General features: G+C 37.8%; 1 protein-coding gene across 1 annotated transcript in view; it reads left to right on the plus strand.

Moving 5' to 3' along the window:
- The window catches only part of LRRC69 (leucine rich repeat containing 69), a 97,163-nt gene that overhangs the window by 37,680 nt on the left and 42,251 nt on the right, over window positions 1-17,232 (plus strand). Inside the window, exon 5 of the mRNA XM_021688396.1 lies at window positions 2,026-2,097. Coding sequence (XP_021544071.1) covers window positions 2,026-2,097 — 72 coding nt within the window. The remainder of the gene's footprint in view (window positions 1-2,025; window positions 2,098-17,232) is intronic.

A 17,232-nucleotide genomic window follows, 5' to 3' on the forward strand; every position in this document is an offset into this window, starting at 1 on the left:
CTCATGAATAAATAAAGAAAATCTTATAAAATAAAAATAAATAAATAAAAATTCTGTGCACACTGTAATGTGATATGTGAAAATATAGCAAGTTGTAGGCTGTAAAAATATTTCAAAAATTTTATTCTTCAATTCCTTAAAAAATCCTAATTTCTGTAAATGAGTAAGAACAGTTCTCAAAATTACAAACTAAATCTATTAAAAGTGTAATACATTTATTTGAGGGAAAAACAGTAACAGTAGTACCACGATCATTGTCATGAAGCATTATATTATTTAGTGTTCATAACAACTCTGTGATGTTGCTCTTCTTATTTACCCATTTTATTTTATTTTATTTTTTAAAGATTTTGTTTACTTGAGAGAGAGGGAGAGCGAGTGAGAGCACAAGCATGGGGGAGGGGCAGAGGGAGAGGGAGAAAAACAGACTCCCCGCTGAGCAGGGAGCCTGATGCAGGGCTCAGTCCCAGGACCCTGGGATCATGACCTGAGCCAAAGGCAGACATTTAACCAACTGAGCCACCCAGTGCCCCTACCCATTTAAAATAAGGAAATGAGAGGTTATATGACTTGAACACAGTTTGCAAAGGTCAGAAAAGGGGCTTAAATCCATGTCTGTCTGACTTAAAAGTCTGTACTTCGAACAGTACTCTTCCTACAATTTTTTTTTTTTTAAATCATGAAGAGTTTGGACTTTAAAAAATTTAAATGCTACTAAGTACAGTTCTGAATTATTATGTAAAGAATGCCTATGATCATATGTCCTTGTACATTTAATATGATTCAGTCTACCATTGTTCTTTTTGGTCTGCATTATAAATGGTAAGGCATTATAGGAAATACTCATTTGTCTTGATAATGAACAAATTATGAATCATTTTCTGGTACATTATATTTTAAATAATTTTTAAATTTATTTCTATATTTTTAATTTTTTAGAAGATTTTGTTTATTTACTTAGAAGAGAGAGCATGAGCATGAGGTGGGGGGGGCAGAGGGAGAGAGAGAGGGAGAGAGAATCTCAGGCAGACCCCACGTTGAGCGTGGAACTTCACGCTGGGCTCCATGTGGATCTTGATCCCAGGATCCTGAGATCATGATCGGAGCCAAAATCAAGAGTTGGGTACTTAACCAGACTGAGCCACCCAGGAGTCCCTGGTACATTATAAATTATGTGTAGGCCTGCACATGGGTGTGAATGTATATGCCCATTCAGTCACACTGGGCATGTAGATAGAGACATTAACAGATTTTACTTTATTTTTATAAGGAAAGGATTGCGTTAGCACAGTGCTAAGCAAAAGGTAAATGTGAAATAAATGCCTTTGGAATTGTTGATAGACCTTTTACATCTGTTTTCTGTTTCTCAAAAGTTCTTTTTTTTAGATTTTATTTATTTGACAGAGAGAGAGACACAGTGAGAGAGGGAACACAAGCAAGGGGAGTGGGAGAGGGAGAAGCAGGCTTCCTGCCCAGCAGGGAGCCCGATGCGGGGCTTGATCCCAAGACCCTGGGACCATGACCTGAGCCGAAGGCAGATGCTTAATGACTGAGCCACCCAGGCGCCCCTCTCAAAAGTTCTTTGTATTTTAATTTTAGTAATGTCTATTAAGTTCTCACTATAAGGCCCTTCAGTAAGCACTTTCTGATTAGTAACTTATTTAATCCATTCATCAGCCATATCAAAGTAAGGGCTTCCATTACCATTTTCGTTTTACAAATGGGGAAACTGAAGTGCAAAGAGATTAAGAAATTGTCCATAGTTACATAGTGTCAGACATCAGACCTGAACCTACAAATAGCCTAACTTTTGGCCACCATGTTATGTTGCCCTGGAGTAGTCAGAGGAAATGGAGACCACAGAGAATCTGGCACCCAAGGACATAGGGATCTTAGGAGGTACTGAAGCATTGATCAAGTAATTAGGAAAGATGGTCAATCCCATCAAGTTTGAAGTTGGAAGAAATATTTATGATTCTACATATTAGATTTTTAAAAATCTTTCTCTTTTGTTTTCTGACACAGGGACTTTGTGATCTTATAAAACTAAGAATCCTAGACATAGCTGGAAATTTTATTCAGACATTTCCATCAGGAGTAAGTAGAGTCTACCTCTATTATAAATGAAATATAACTTTGTTTATGCTATTGAGATTCGAAAAATATGAGCAGTTGTAAAACCTTGTAGTAATTGGAACCTTGTATTATACAAATGACTCAAAGATTTTCTTTGTTCTAGAATTTCAAAACCTGTTCTCTCCCATTCCTTCCCATGTGTTCTCTGCCTGCTTAGATTGTTTGAACTAAGTGAACTCTGATTGCTATCATAAATATTTTAAATGTTTTTTATTTTATACTGCTTTGGTCACCTCAGACTTTTTGAAAAGGCTTTCCAGAGCATACATTTTTATCCCTTCTAATTAATCCAAGGTGACACTTTTGTTAGTTGTTTTTGAGCCATGAACAATGAAAAACACACTTTTTTCCATTTGGGAATGAATTTTGACTTTACTGTATTTCAAAAAACTGAGGAACAGTTGGTCTTGGCAATGTTTGACTTTTGAGAAAGAAACGGCAGTTTTTCATACTGCATTTTTATGCCCGAGCAAGCGTAGTTCCACATTCAGGGTAATAATTAGAAGCTCATCAATCCAGAAGGTATTCAACAAATAGTTTCTGATCTGTTAAATACTTTTGCTGATAGATTGACTTCAAACTGAAATTTCAGTCCTTTTTACCCTTAGAAAATTCTTTTGCACTCAAGGCGACTCAAATATGAAAAATGAGTGTAAAGTCTGTTTTAGAAAAAAATGTAGTTTAATTGTGTTAAAATATATGTAACATAAAATTTACCATTTTCACTATTTGTAAGTGTGCAGCTCTACAGCACTAGGTAGATATTCACAGTGCTGCACAGCCATCGCCAACTGTCTCCAGAAGTGTTTTGTCTTCTCCAACTAAAACTTTGTTCCCCTTCAACACTATCTTCCCGTTCCCTTCCCCCCCCCGACCCCTTGCAGCCGCCGTTGTACTTTCTGTCTCTACAAATTTGACAACTCTGGGCAACTTATTTAGGTACAATATACCTCATAGAAACATACAATAATTTGTCCTTTTGTGACCGCATTTCATTTAACATAATGTCTTCAAAGATCATCTATGTTATAGCCTGTGTCAGAATTTCCCTCCTTCCTAAAGGCTGAATAATGCTCCGTTGTACGTATCTGTTACACTTTGTTTATCCATTCATCTGTCAGTGGACACTTGGGTTGCTTCCACCTTTCGGCTATAGAGAATCATGCTACTATGAACATGGGTTGTACAACTGTATCTTTGAGTTTCTGTTTTCATTTCTTTGGGGTATATACCTAGAAGTGGAATTGCTGAGTCATATGGTAATGTTTACTTCTTTTGAAAAGTTTTTATTTAAATTCCAGTTTGTTAACATACAGCGTAACATTCATTTCAGGTGTGCAGTATAGTGATTCAGCATCTCCATACAACAAGTGCTCCTCACAACAAATGCACTGTGTAGGAATTGCCAGATTATCCTCCAAAAATACACAGTTTTGAATGTTTAATGATTGGATGTTGTTAATATTGACCTGGTAAAGGCGATCAGGTCTTATCATCCTGCAAGTCTTAGCTCACCTCTCTCTGCCCTGTGATGCCTTCCAGGTTTTCCAAAGCAGTCTTCCGGTGCCACCATTTCTGTGGGACCGTTAGAGTTTATACCACGTAGGAGAGTAATTCTTTTCAAGTCTGTCTTGCAGGTAGACGGTAAGCTAAGTAAACTACTGAGTTTTTTAGTTCCCTCGAAACAATTATTTTTAAATTTTTTAAAAAATCTTTTAAGCAGCGATCTTTCTCCAGCTCCTCTTTCCCTCAAGAGCCCAGTTATTTTTCAAATTGCAGTCATTTGAAGAAAAATTTGACCTGACAAAAGTGAGAAAAAGTTTTAATGGTGATCACCAGGGGGCATCATGACATTTGCCTTTGATGTGAAGGTTATAACAAAATATCTATAAAACATTCGCAGACCTAACAGAAAACTTCACATTTCTGTAACACTTGTGATCAGAATCCTCCATTAGTCTAACTGCCTGAACTATCATGACTGTACTTTTCAGATTGAGAAATGGCACTAAAGGTTATATTTCTAAAGCAGTACTTTGCAATTATTTAGTAATTAGCAGATTTGCAAAGCAATTTTGCATGTTATTAAATATTTATAACAGTTTGATTTTGAATAGCCCATTGAAGAAGACCAATCTGGTATTATTATTCCTGTTTAGCACTGAGGCTCCAGAGAAGTAATTTACTTAACAGCAGCTGCCCTTAGACTTGAGAGGGCATCAGAGTCCCTGGATGACTTGTGAATTGGCAGAGGGCTGGCCCATACCTGTAGAGTTTCTGATTCAGTAGGTTGGGGAGCTCGAGAATTTGCATTCCTGTTAAGTTCTCAGGTGATACTGATGCTGCAAGTCTGGGGACCACACCTGGAGCACCCTGGGCTGGAAATGTAGAGCAGTGATAGAGTTTGGATTTGCACTCAAGATTTTCGGCTGCAAGGCCAGGGCTCTTCTCATATTAGAACTCTGCCTCTGATTAAAAAAAAAAAAAATACTGAGCAACAAATTCTTTGTCTTAGGAATGATAGGCAGGGGCAGTCTCTGTTATGCTATACAAATAAATGAGACCTTTCTTTCATCTCACAGGGAGTTTGGGTTCTGAGAACTTCCCTGTGTCTTCACTAAAACGATACTCAAGGAACATTCCTTGAACAAATACAATACCTGTATGCTCTGGAAAATACTTTACACAGAAACCAGGATTTTGGTATGTGAACACAAGGAATGCCTGTAAAGTTGGAAGCTAAGTTTTATATGTTGCTCCTCTTCAGCCACCCTGTGGATGCACTTGGTGAATGTATACCACTGACACAACTTCTTAAACATTTATTTATCAGCCAATCTAAACACTGAAGAGATTTTTAACATATGACTTTAAACACTAAACTTTATTTTGGGGAAAGTTTGGTCAAATCCGTCATCATGTAACTTGTAATAGTCTCTAAGTTTTGTCTTTAAAAAGTTTCCCATTTGCATTAGGTGGTTGTATTTGGAAGTGGGGCTCAGGTCTAGGTAAAATATTTACAAGGACACATATAAATATGATAACTTATGGGAAAGTGCTTTGCTGAGGGTAGACATAGAGGAAATATGCTTTAAAAGATGTAAACCATAGCCAACCCTTTGTTTTCCACAATTGCTGTTTGCTTTCAGTTTCAAATTCATGATATTAATATTCATTTGAAGCCGTGGCCTCCATAAAGAGGTTCTGTGTCAGAGTTAAGAATCTTGAGTATTTGTATATGCCTAAGATCTGCAGGCATATAGTGTTTTCATAAGAAAAAATACAAGGAGAAAAAGCCCCATGCAGTGGTGTTGTCATGAGAAAAATATGTTTGGACTATTTATGGGAAGGATAATAGTTATAGCACCTATTCCATTTTATCAGTGCCCCCCTTTTTTCCTTCAAGAATTCTTCAGAGTCATCATAAATCAAATTGAGAACAGTGCAAACACTTTCCCCTTTCACAGTATGAGAAACACAGGAGAAAAAAATGTGAGTAACTTTCCCAGAAACACAAATCATTTGAATGGCAAAGAGACTATTTGAATCCACTGTTCCCAAACAAAAATTAAATATGCCTAAGTTAGCAATTTACCAGTTGTGTGACCTTGAACACATAATTCAATCACTTTATGTTTCATTTTTTTCCCTGTGGAAATTGGGGATATTAATAACACTTATATCATAACATTGTTGGGAAAGGGTCTGACACAACAGTTGGTGTTCAGCAAATATAGAATGAATAAATGATTAAATGAGATTATATGTATAAAGCTTTTACTAGTGCTTGGCCCATGGTAGAGAGTGAATGTTATTTTCTTTTTATTTTCAAGTTTGGTCTGAGCTACCTGCCACTGAATCCATCCCAAATGCAGGACACTTTCGCATGCTTTTAAACACATGAGAGCACCTGAATGATTTTAACTTGCCAAAAGCAGGATAAACACTGATCTGTAGGTGCAGGTGTACGGCGGGGTGTGGGGGAGGGTACAGTCTTATAGTACTTTACTACGCTTTCTGTTCTCCATGTGCTTTTTGCCTGAACAGGTTCCAAGTTATTTTCCTCTGCAGACCCATTTACAGTCTTCTGGCCTACCTTGGTTAAGCAATAAAACAGAACCAACAAACAATTTCCCTGAAGGGGGTCCTTCTTTCCCTGGATCTTCACCAGTGATTCTGTTTATTTCTGTCTCATCCTTTCGCCCTGTGGCTCACTTGCTCACTTGTTTTCTGATTGTCACACTGGATTCCTCTGAAAATAGGACCCCTCGTTACTGAACTCCCTTTACTGAAATTGTTGCCTACTATTTATCCTGATGTCCTTTCTTCCCTTGAATATCTTTAGTTTAAAATGGTTTCTCTATTTGTAGCTGATGCTGATTGATTTTGATCCATGCCAGTCTAAGCATATCTTTGTTGTCCTGCATCTAGCATGGCACAGACTCTGGCTTAGTGTCACTTCAGCCTCATAGTTGTCTAATCCGTAAAGCCTAAATATTTCACAGATGCTCCCAGTGCCTTTTGTTTTACTTTTCTGTGCTTAATTCAAAGTCCAAGTGAAGAAAGGCATTTTATTTTTGAATGACTCTCATCATTTACAAATGAGGTCACCTGCCTTCAATAGAATGATTTCTGTATATGAGCAAGTACATACAAATATGTGCACTACACATAGGGAAGCCATTTAGCTTTGGATGGAGAGAAATAGTACTGTGAAACTGACCAAACACATGGAGAATGGTTATATAAAATTTCAAAATGTCCATGATCAAAAATGTGCTTGAGTGATCAAAAGTGCGGTGCAATCGTGGGAAAGGAATTGCCTGGGAAAATGAAATTGTGATGTTTGTCTTGTATCAAAACTTCTGTCCAGAAACTCTGTTGCAAGATGTTTAGGAATTAGCCTAAAAGTTTAAAACTGATGTGCAGGGAAGTGGCCATGAAGCTGTGTTCAAGGACATCTCCAAATGTCTCCACCATCTAGTGATTTGGTTTGAAGTATCCACTTTGCTCAGTAGCCCATGAGAAATTCCATTTGTCTACCTCATCCCCTTTGCTTTTCTGCCTCTTGAACAGCAAAATTAGAGATCCACGTTGTTCTTATTCCCGTATCTATAGTTTATTTTCTGTCTCTGTTGAATATCAAGGAAAACTGTACCCTATCCTTGAAGCTCATTAAATCCTCTCTAAAATTTGACCTTAATTTGAAAATAGTATATTTTCTTTGGTTGTCGGTGCTGCCTTCAGTGGCTCAGTTTATTAGGAGATATACATTTAAAACAACATTCAGTGACCTTTAAAAAAAAATGGGATACAAGCCAATGCTTGCCAAATGAAAACCCCTTGTGGCCTCTGTGGTTTTATGTAAGTGATGTAAACTTAGCTAATAGAGAATCAGTGAGTTCCAAAACTTGACGAAATGCATGCCTGTCGCTGCTTTTACGAGAATGAGATCATGTTTTCTGCTGTTTCTTATATGGGGGGAGGCAGGGAGGAGAGTGTCGAATTATATGTGATTGCTTCTTTCACCCTTCGAATTCTAAAATTTCACGAGACAGACTTTTTGAAATGAAAAGCATAGAGAAAATTCATAAAATATTACCCTGGATGCAGTGAGGGTTTTGTTAAAACTCTAGCTCAAAAATTGAGGGCTCCGTTAAGTTACAGGTGTAACTGATATTCCCTGCTTAGCTAAAGTAAATCATCTGAGTTCTGCCTTTTTACTTCTCTATGTGCTCTTCTCAGAATTAGGGATGGGCTGGTCCCGAATGACTGACTGTAACTGCTCCGGAGTACCCCGTTCCACATGGTGTGATGGGTGGTGAACAGTGTTTAACTGTCGCTCGTTACTCTTGGAAGTTTTATTGTTCTAGCCAAGTGGCTAAAGAGTGATTGAGGTGACAAAGGGGATGCTTTTATTTTCAAAATGTAGACTCCAAAATTTAAGTAACACACACTTCACTTGTTGAGAGAAAAGGGAGCATAGGGGTATTTGCTCATAGAGTCAAGTCAGGGCTATTGTTTTTTTCTGCTGTGTGATAAAAGCTGAGTTTAAATGATTTCAAAATGAGGGCCAGTGTTTTTCAAAGGGTAAACCTAATAAAAAGTAAGAAAAATTTTAAAGAGAGACTTGGACTGAAATTCAGTAATGTAGTTCTTAGGCAGCCTATTTAAGCATTCATTTTGATTTAGATGGTGAGTTTTTTCTACCGCACACCCCTACCCCCAAATGTAAGCTCTATGAAAGCAGGGATTTTTATCTTTTTTCACTGATGTATTCCCAACTCCTAGAACAGTGTGTCTTGCAAACTAGGCACCCAATAAATACTTGCTAAATGGACAGATGGGTGGATGGGTGGATATGGACTTTACCTAACAAACAAACATAACGGCTTTGTTCTGCTAGAAAAATCAAAACACTGATTGGTGAGAATGAGTAACGAAGAAGTTGGTCTAAGGCAGTAATTTCCAACCAGAGAAGATTTGCCCTTCAGCGACATTTGGCAGTATCTGGAGACATTTTTGGCTGTCACAACTGAGGAATTGTGGTGGTACTGTTAGCATATAGTGGGTAGAGGCTAGAGATCCTGCTAAATGTTCTATTATGTGCAGGACAGTCCCCTGTAACAAAGTATTATCTGGTCTAAAACGTCAATGTCTTGGTTTAGAAACCCTGGTTTTAAAGATTTACTATTTATTCCTCTGTGTTTTCCAGATCTTAATCCTTATAAAATATATCCTTATCAAACAGATTTGAGAGTGTGTAAGAATCGGCATTGGTGCTTGTTAAAATTTTGATGTCTTGGCTTCATGCTTATGTATTCTGAATTATGTATGCTTTTTGCTTTAAAGTTGAATTTTCTTATATTAATGTGGCTTTATCAGCTACATTTATTTTGATTCATGTTTGCAGGATACATCTATTTTAATTCTTTGCTTTCAACCTTTCTATATCCTTAGGTTTTGGATATATTTCTTATAAATAGCATATGACTCTTCATTTTAAGAAGTTCAGTGTGATAACCTTTGTCTTTAAATTGCAGCATTTAGTTCATCTAAATTTAATGTAGCTGCTGATTTATTTTGGGCTAGCTCAGTATCTTCCTGTATATTTGTAATCTGTTCCACTAACTCTGCGTTCCTTTTTCTCTCATCTCTTCTTTTGGTATGATTGGAAATTTTTGTGATTCCATTTTTAAGAATCTTTATAAGGCATTTTTATACAGTTTTGTTATTCTTTTAACTTACTACCTTAAAATTTAAAAAATCCTACTTGCTTTATGAAAGTGTATTATTAATTAATACTTACACCCTCCTCTTAGACAGTGTAAAAACTATGACATTTTAACTCTATTTGTCCACCTCCATTCTTAAATATTTTGTGTGTACTATAATTTTGCATTTTAAATACAATTATATTTTAAATATAATTTTTTATTTTAAAAGGTTTTATTATTATTTTACACAGATAGTATTCATTTAGATTTATCTGCAGTTTTCACATTCTTGTTGTTATTCATTTCTTCCCATATCTCCAGTCTTCCTTTTGGGATTCTATATTTGTTTCCAGCTCAAAGCACATTTTTTTTAGTTCTCTTTGAGAATGAGCCTACCTGTGATTCAGTTTCACAGTTTTTGTTTGAGTTAAACTATCTTTCTTTGAACTTTATTTTTGAAGAATAAATTTTACTGGGTATAGAATTTTAAATTGACAGTATTATATGTCACTACTTTCAAAACTTTGTTCCATCATCTTCTAGCTTCTATTGTTGCTGTTGAGAGGTCTGGGAGAAGTATAGTTTGTTGCTCCTCCTTAGGTAACCTGTTTTTCTTTTCCTGGCAACTTTAAACATTTCCTCATTGTCTTTCATATTCTGCATTTCAAATATGATGTGTCTAGATGTAAACTTCATTTTATTTATCCCACCTGGAATTTATTGGGCTTCTTAGATATGTAAATTAATGTCTTTCATTGTTTTTTGAAAAATTCTTAGTCATTGTCTTTTTCAGTATTGCTTCTACCTCCCCCTTCTTTTGCAACTCTAATTTGCTATATGTTACAGCTTCTCACTGTATCTCTTGTCTTACCCTTCCCTCCCCCACTGTTTTCTCTCCTTTTCTCTCTCTCTGCTTCATTCTAGATATTTCCTCCTGATATATTTTACAATGGAATAATTTATTCTTTGGCTGTGTCTGATGTATTTTAAAACCCATCCATTAGGTTATTTCTTTCAGTTTTATTCAGTGGTACAATTTTTGGTTGGTCCTTTTTCATATCTACCATGTTACTTTTTTTTCTTTTTAAAGGGGGGCTTGAACTCACGACCCTGAGGTCAAGACCTGAGCTGAGATCGAGAGTTGGATGCTCAACTGACTGAGCCACCTAGGTGGTGCTACCATGTTACTTTTTTTTTTTTTTTAAGGTTTTATTTATTTATTTGACAGAGAGAGTGAGAGAGCACAAGCAGGGAGAGCGGCAGAGGGAGAGGGAGAAGCAGACTCCCCACTGAGGAGGGAGCCCGATGTGGGCCTCAATCCCAGGACCCTGAGATCATGACCTGAGCCGAAGGCAGACGCCCAACTAACTGAGTCACCCAGGCGCCCCCATGTTACTTTTTATATTTTTCAGTAATCTACTGAAAATTTTAAGCTTGGTTTTTATTTCCTGGAACATGTTAAATATAGTTGTTTTAATGTTGGAGTCTGATAAATTCCATTATTGGGAAGTACTTTTGGGTTGATTTCTGTTGTCTGTTGTTTGTGCAGTTTAATTTACCTGTATCAGTCAGAGTTCTCCAGAGAAATGCTATTCAACCCAGTGCACCATCTTTTCTTTTTATGTGCTTAGTGATATATATAGATGAATATTCTCTCTCTCTCTGTATATAAATGCACACACATATATGTATATATATTGAACACATGTATTTATTAAAGTGTAGTTGACACACAATATTATTTGCAGGTGTACAACATAGTGATATTTTAGCTGTATAATGCTATAATTCTTGGTTATATTTGATTATATTCAGGACATTGTATTTGAAAAACTATTTTTGAGAATTACTTGAGGCCTCAGATGATGTAACTTCCTAGAGACATTTTCATTTTCTTCTGCCACTTTGACAGTGATGTAATGGCACCCTTTAGTACAATGGAAATAAGAATATGGTTTCACTTTAGTTTCACTGCTTAAGAGACACCCAGAATAGTCAAAGTTGGACTGCTATCTGTGTGGGGTGGATATTTTTTTATTTTCCTTATTCCTAGGTGAAAATTTCTTTCTGGTCTCAGGGGAAAAAGTGTGAGACTTCTTTCTCAGGAGAAAAAATGTGAGACTCAAATCTTTGGATATCCATGTGCTCCTAGATCCTGTCTTGGTTTTTTTGTTGGTCTTTTCTGTTCTTTGATGCCTTGAAGATTTCTGAGATATGTTTATTGAGATATTTTGTCTGAATTACCTTTTTTTCCATTACTGGATTTGGAAGTTTTTGATAGATTTCATTAAGAGAGTGAGAAAACTTGAGTGACTTCATTCCAAAAAACTCAGTTACCTTCTTCAACAGCCAGTGCATTTCCTTTTCTTTAATGATCACTTCTGCTTGTTTCTAGGACTCTTCTGCAGGTATCAGAATATGAAGTAGCAAAGTACTCTAACTTTGACTCACTCAAACCATTCTCTTGCTGTTAAATAGATACTAGATCTGGTTCTCTGGTTAAGAGGTATGTATGGTCTCCTTATTTCCTGCCTTCCTGAGGAAATAGTCTTCCCTCCTCTCTGCATGCCTGGTTCTTCTATATCGTTATAGGTCTCAGATCAGGTATCAACTTCTCAGGAAGGCTTTCCCTGGATACCCAAAGTAGCCATCTCATTACTCTAATATCTCAATTCTTAAAATTTTCTTTATGGGACTGTTATAAATGTATGTTTATTTGTTCACCTGCTTATTGTATGTCTATCCACAATCCATTCTTCTATGTCCAAGGGAATATAAATTCCCATGAAAGCAGGATGCTTGTCTGTTTATTCATTACTGTGTTCTTATTTAGCACCCTGAATATATCATGCTAGTCCTTTCTGGCCTGCCAGAAAGGAATAGGTCTTCTGCCAGTCTAATATTTCTACCCTTGTAGGTTACAGACCTCTTGTCCCGAGCTGCTTTCAGGATTTTCTCTTTGTCTCTGAGATTTGCAGGCTTCACTGTTATATGTCAAAGTGTTGACCTATTTTTATTGGTTTTGAGGGAGGTTCTCTGTGCCTCCTGGATTTGAATGCCTGTTTCCTTCCCCAGATTAGGGAAGTTCTCAGCTGTAATTTGTTTCAGTATACCTTCTGCTCCTCTCTCTCTTTCCTCTTTTTCTGATATCCCAATTATTCTAATGTTTCACTTTATGGTATCACCTATCTCTCAAATTCTCCCCTTGTGATCCAGTAGTTGTTTATCTCTCTTTTTCTCAGCTTCTTTATTTTCCATCATTTGGTCTTCTATATCACTAATTCTCTCTTCTGCCTCATTTATCCTAGCAGTTAGAGCCTCCATTTTTGATTGCATGTCATTAAAAGCCTATTTGATTTTGACTTGATTAGATTTTAGTTCTTTCATTTCTCCAGAAAGGGATTCTCTAGAATCTTCTGTGTTTTTTTCAAGCTCAACTAGTGTCTTTATAATCGTTATTCTGAACTCTAGTTGTGACATTTTACTAATATCCCTACTGATAAAGTCCCTGGCAGTCAGTACTACCTCTTGTTCTCTTTTTTGAGGTGTCATTCTTGTTGATGTGGGTGTCCTGCAAAAGCAAGGACCCTTTGTCATGGAGCAAACACACATACCTGGCCCAGGAGTCTGAGAAGCTGAAGGATCCCAGCAAGGTGGAGGTGTGGTAGGCCTGTTGCTGTACACCCAGGAGGTGAGCCAGCAGATAACCCCATTACTATGTTCTTAGTGCCTAGAGGAGTGCTTGGCAGATGGTAATGTAAGCTTTTATCTCATGACGCCGAGATCAAGAGTTGCACACTCTACTGACTGAGCCAGCCAGGTACCCCTGAGAAATTAATTTGAGAATCCTCATCTTTTTCATATTTTTGAACTCTAATTTTATTTGCCACAATTTATAAGTCTTCTATCATAAGCCACCTGAAGTTCTTGGAAGATAATTGGTAATATATTAAAATACAAACCAAAACAAAAATAAAAACCTAAGCCCTGGCTGAGTAGGTATCCCAGGAGACTTCCAAAGTTCCCTATATTAAGTTACAGGGCATTTAACATTTTATTTATAATCAGCAGTGAGGGTAGGAGTGAAGGGGGTCACTTTTCTCGTTATTTATAAGACTTTTATGAGGCAAGGATCAAATAAATTTATAGAAAACTACTCACTGTATAAATGTTAGTTTTCTCTCTCACTTTTTTTTCCCTCTAAGTGCCCATATGCAAAAAATCACAATAGTGTGCAGAGAAGATACAATGGGGAGATAGGTATGTATAGTGATTAGTGACAGTAAAGACTCAAGGTTCTGGAACATAATGAGGGGGATACACTTTTTTTTTTTTAAAGATTTTATTTATTTATTTTGACAGAGACACAGCGAGAGAGGGGACACAAGCAGGGGGAGTGGGAGAGGGAGAAGCAGGGTCCCCGCTGAGCAGGGAGCCCGATGTGGGGCTCGATCCCAGAACCCTGGGATCATGACCTGAGCCGAAGGCAGACGCTTAATGACTGAGCCACCCAGGCGCCCCGAGGGGGATATACTTCTTGATACACTTGTGTATCAAGAAGACAGCTACCCCGAGGTGTCAGGGAACTCGGCCCAGGAAGTGGTTCTTTCTTTTGTTAGTACCAGGGCAGCTTCCCTTTAGGAAGTTCTGGCAAGAAACTTCCCTGGACTAGATAGAGTCTGAGGGGAAGAACCAGCAGGGGTTGGCAAAGGCCATCATAGGAGGGATGCTCTTCCATTTGTGAATGTATTGTTATATTGTTAGTAAGGGTTTTGTCTACCTGGGTCACGGATGCTTGCTGGAAACAGTATTATGCTAAGGAAGATATATAAAAGTTACTATGTAAAAACAAAATGTGATAACTAATATTCTTTGAAAACTGTGTGTTTGGTTTTGTGTTAAGCACTTTAGAAACATCATCTTATTTAATCCTCATTATAGGTCTGTGAGATGGGTACTGTTGCAATTCCCATTTTACAGATGAGAAAACTGAGGCTGTGGAAAGAGATTAATGCACCTATAACAGAGCTGAAATTCAAACCTAGGCCACTTCAAAGTCCAAATATTCTTAATTACTGGTAGTAATTTATATAAATATACCATGCTTGATTATCATAGATGGCTTCTATTTGTCAAGATTGTATATTCTTTTGATTTTTGTGGAAGGCGTGGCTGAGCTGAACTAGCCAGAGAAAGGATTGACCTCTGAACCCTCTACCCATGCTGCGTAGCCTGCTATACTCCTATAGGCTCTGGCTAACTTTAGAAAATTCAAGTCAAGACCCCTGGAAATGTGTTCTTTAGGAGAAGTAAAAGCATAGTTTCATCTGAGATGAGGAGTGGAGATTAGCAATTAACTCTGCAAGCTCTTGCTTTTTGTGCCTACTAATTAGGAGGAACAATTGGTAACATCTGAAGTCCCTCTACAAAAGGAACCTCTAACCTTACTATTGAGGGAAAGAAAACATACTGGGGTTGGAGCATATTTTTATTTATTTATTTATATATATATTTTAAGATTTTATTTATTCATTTGAGACACAGAGATACAGAGAGAGAGCATGAGCAGGGGGAGAGCAGAGGGAGAGGGAGAAGCAGGCTCCCCACTGAGCCAGGAGCCCGATGTGGGGCTTGATCCCAGGACCCTGGGATCATGACCTGAGCCGAAGGCAGACACTTAACCATCTGAGCCACCCAGGTGCCCTGGAATATATTTTTAGATACCATGTGGGAGAGTCTGTTGCTGGCATTCCTGGATTAAAGGGGGGGAACTATCAAAGAAACTGCAGGTGTGACTTCTTAGGAGGGTAGACTAAAGAGAAAGCAGAGCTATAAATCAAGACAATAATTCCAGACCGAAGACACTGGATTTGTAGAAGGCTTAAGGCAGCTAAACGGTGCAGTGGTTACCAGGGAACCCACTCACAGGTGGGGAGACAGTAGGTGACATTGAGGAAGGTTGAGTGTGTCACTGTGGGGACACTTGATATTACAGTTCTTTGTTTTAGAGTATAAATATTTTGCTTTTAATAATACAAATAATGCTGGCTGCTGTAATAACTAACTGAGCTGGCAAGTGTAAGACGTCAGAAACCTAGTTAGTGCTTTATATATTACATTAGTCCTGACTCCTGTCTTTGCTTTTCACCAGCAAAGCACAAGCATGTGCCCCTGCCCACACTATGACAGTGGTGTTGGATTGCCACCATGATGTGAAGGCTTTAGAGGTGTGATGCCAGATGTCATTGCTGCTTCCTCCCCTACTTTTGTCCTAGATTATCCCTTACAGATCTACGTGCCCCCTGGGCAATCTGACCCAGACAATGAGAGAATGAATGTGGGGAGGGGATGGGGGAATACTAAATGGAAAAAATATATAACCTATGCGTACTTGAGGGGGTATTGTTAGAAATCTAATTAATGCTAGCAATTTTTTCAACTTTATGGCAGGAAGAACAGTTATAATGTATGCTTATGGATCAAATATACACTCTGTAAAGCAAGAACAAAATAAAGTGAAACAAGCATGTAGCTTGCATTTAATATGGAAGAGGCCATTTTATGAAATTATTTTACAGCGCTCCCATGTAATTTTTATTCAGGTATTCAGTGTTTTGGAGTACATTCCACTGAATGTCCCCTGGGGAATAAGTAGAGTCAGTCCAGCACTAACTGTCCTCATATAAAAAGAACAAGAGGATTTATGTGTCTTTGGAGTAAGCCCAGGACTGCCAACCAGGCGCTGTCTTTCAATAAAAGCTCTGCCCCTGCCCATTTTCATAGACACAGAGCTGGTTATAAATTCTGCTGTTCTCTTTTCTCCACCTACACCCTGGTGATCTTGCCTGCTGAATAGCCACAATTTTTAGTTACTGGTTTGCCCCACCCTTGTTGAGCTACATGTGATCCTTGTTCAAAAATTTAGAGATTTGGAAAGTGGAGAAAGCAAGAGGAGGGCACCATGCTGAAGACTCAGAGTCCCACAGAAACAGCAAAATAAGGACAGCCCCTAGGGAGAGAAGTCTGGGTAACTCATGTAAGTGTTTTCAGCATGAATAGACAAGGAAGTGAGATGGGAAGGAGATAACCAGTGGTGTTAAATGTTTGACAACTAGCTCTCTTTGTGGCATCCACCAAGTTCTGTGGGGTAAATACTCCCACAGCCTGTATCAGGTTCCCAACATGATATCACTGGAAGCCAGGTTGAACATTGATGCTCATATTTGGCTTTCCTGATCTGGTACCAGTCAGCAAATCAATGGCAGTAAACCTTGGTACCACTGGTATAGAATTTAAAGAGATTATATGTCTTTCTTTTGTGCCAGAGATTCTTAATATATTAGCTTTGTTATTTACAAGCTGTCTATTCTTGGGTAGAGATCCTTCAATTCCCTTAGTCTCATTTCCTTACTATTAATTCATTTATTAAATATATATTTACATATCTTTTATATGCCAGGAACTATTGTTCTAGGCATTCTGGATACAGAGGCGAATAAAATAAACTCTGTACCCTCTTGAATCTTATATTCTAGAGGGGAAGACATAATAAGGAAATACACAAAAAATATAATTTTAGGTAGTTCATGAAGAAAGCACACAGGGCATTATAAGCCCAGAAGGGGAGATTTTATGGATTATTTTTTTGTGCACTGCTCTATTCTCAGTGCTTACACCACTGCAAGAACAAATCATCATAAAGGAGGGTCTCCTACTCTAAGTGCGGCTGACATGTGATCAGAGAGACTGGAATGATATAGAAGAATCCATGTGGCAGGTGCTGCTGGGAAGCTGGTTGAAGGCTCCATCTCAAACCCTCTTCTCTTGAACTACTTTTGCAGGGAGTGACCATGTGTCACAGTTCTGGCCAGAGAAAAAG

Source organism: Neomonachus schauinslandi, chromosome 4 (genome assembly GCF_002201575.2).
Source record: "Neomonachus schauinslandi chromosome 4, ASM220157v2, whole genome shotgun sequence".
Classification (NCBI taxonomy): Eukaryota; Metazoa; Chordata; class Mammalia; order Carnivora; family Phocidae; genus Neomonachus; species Neomonachus schauinslandi.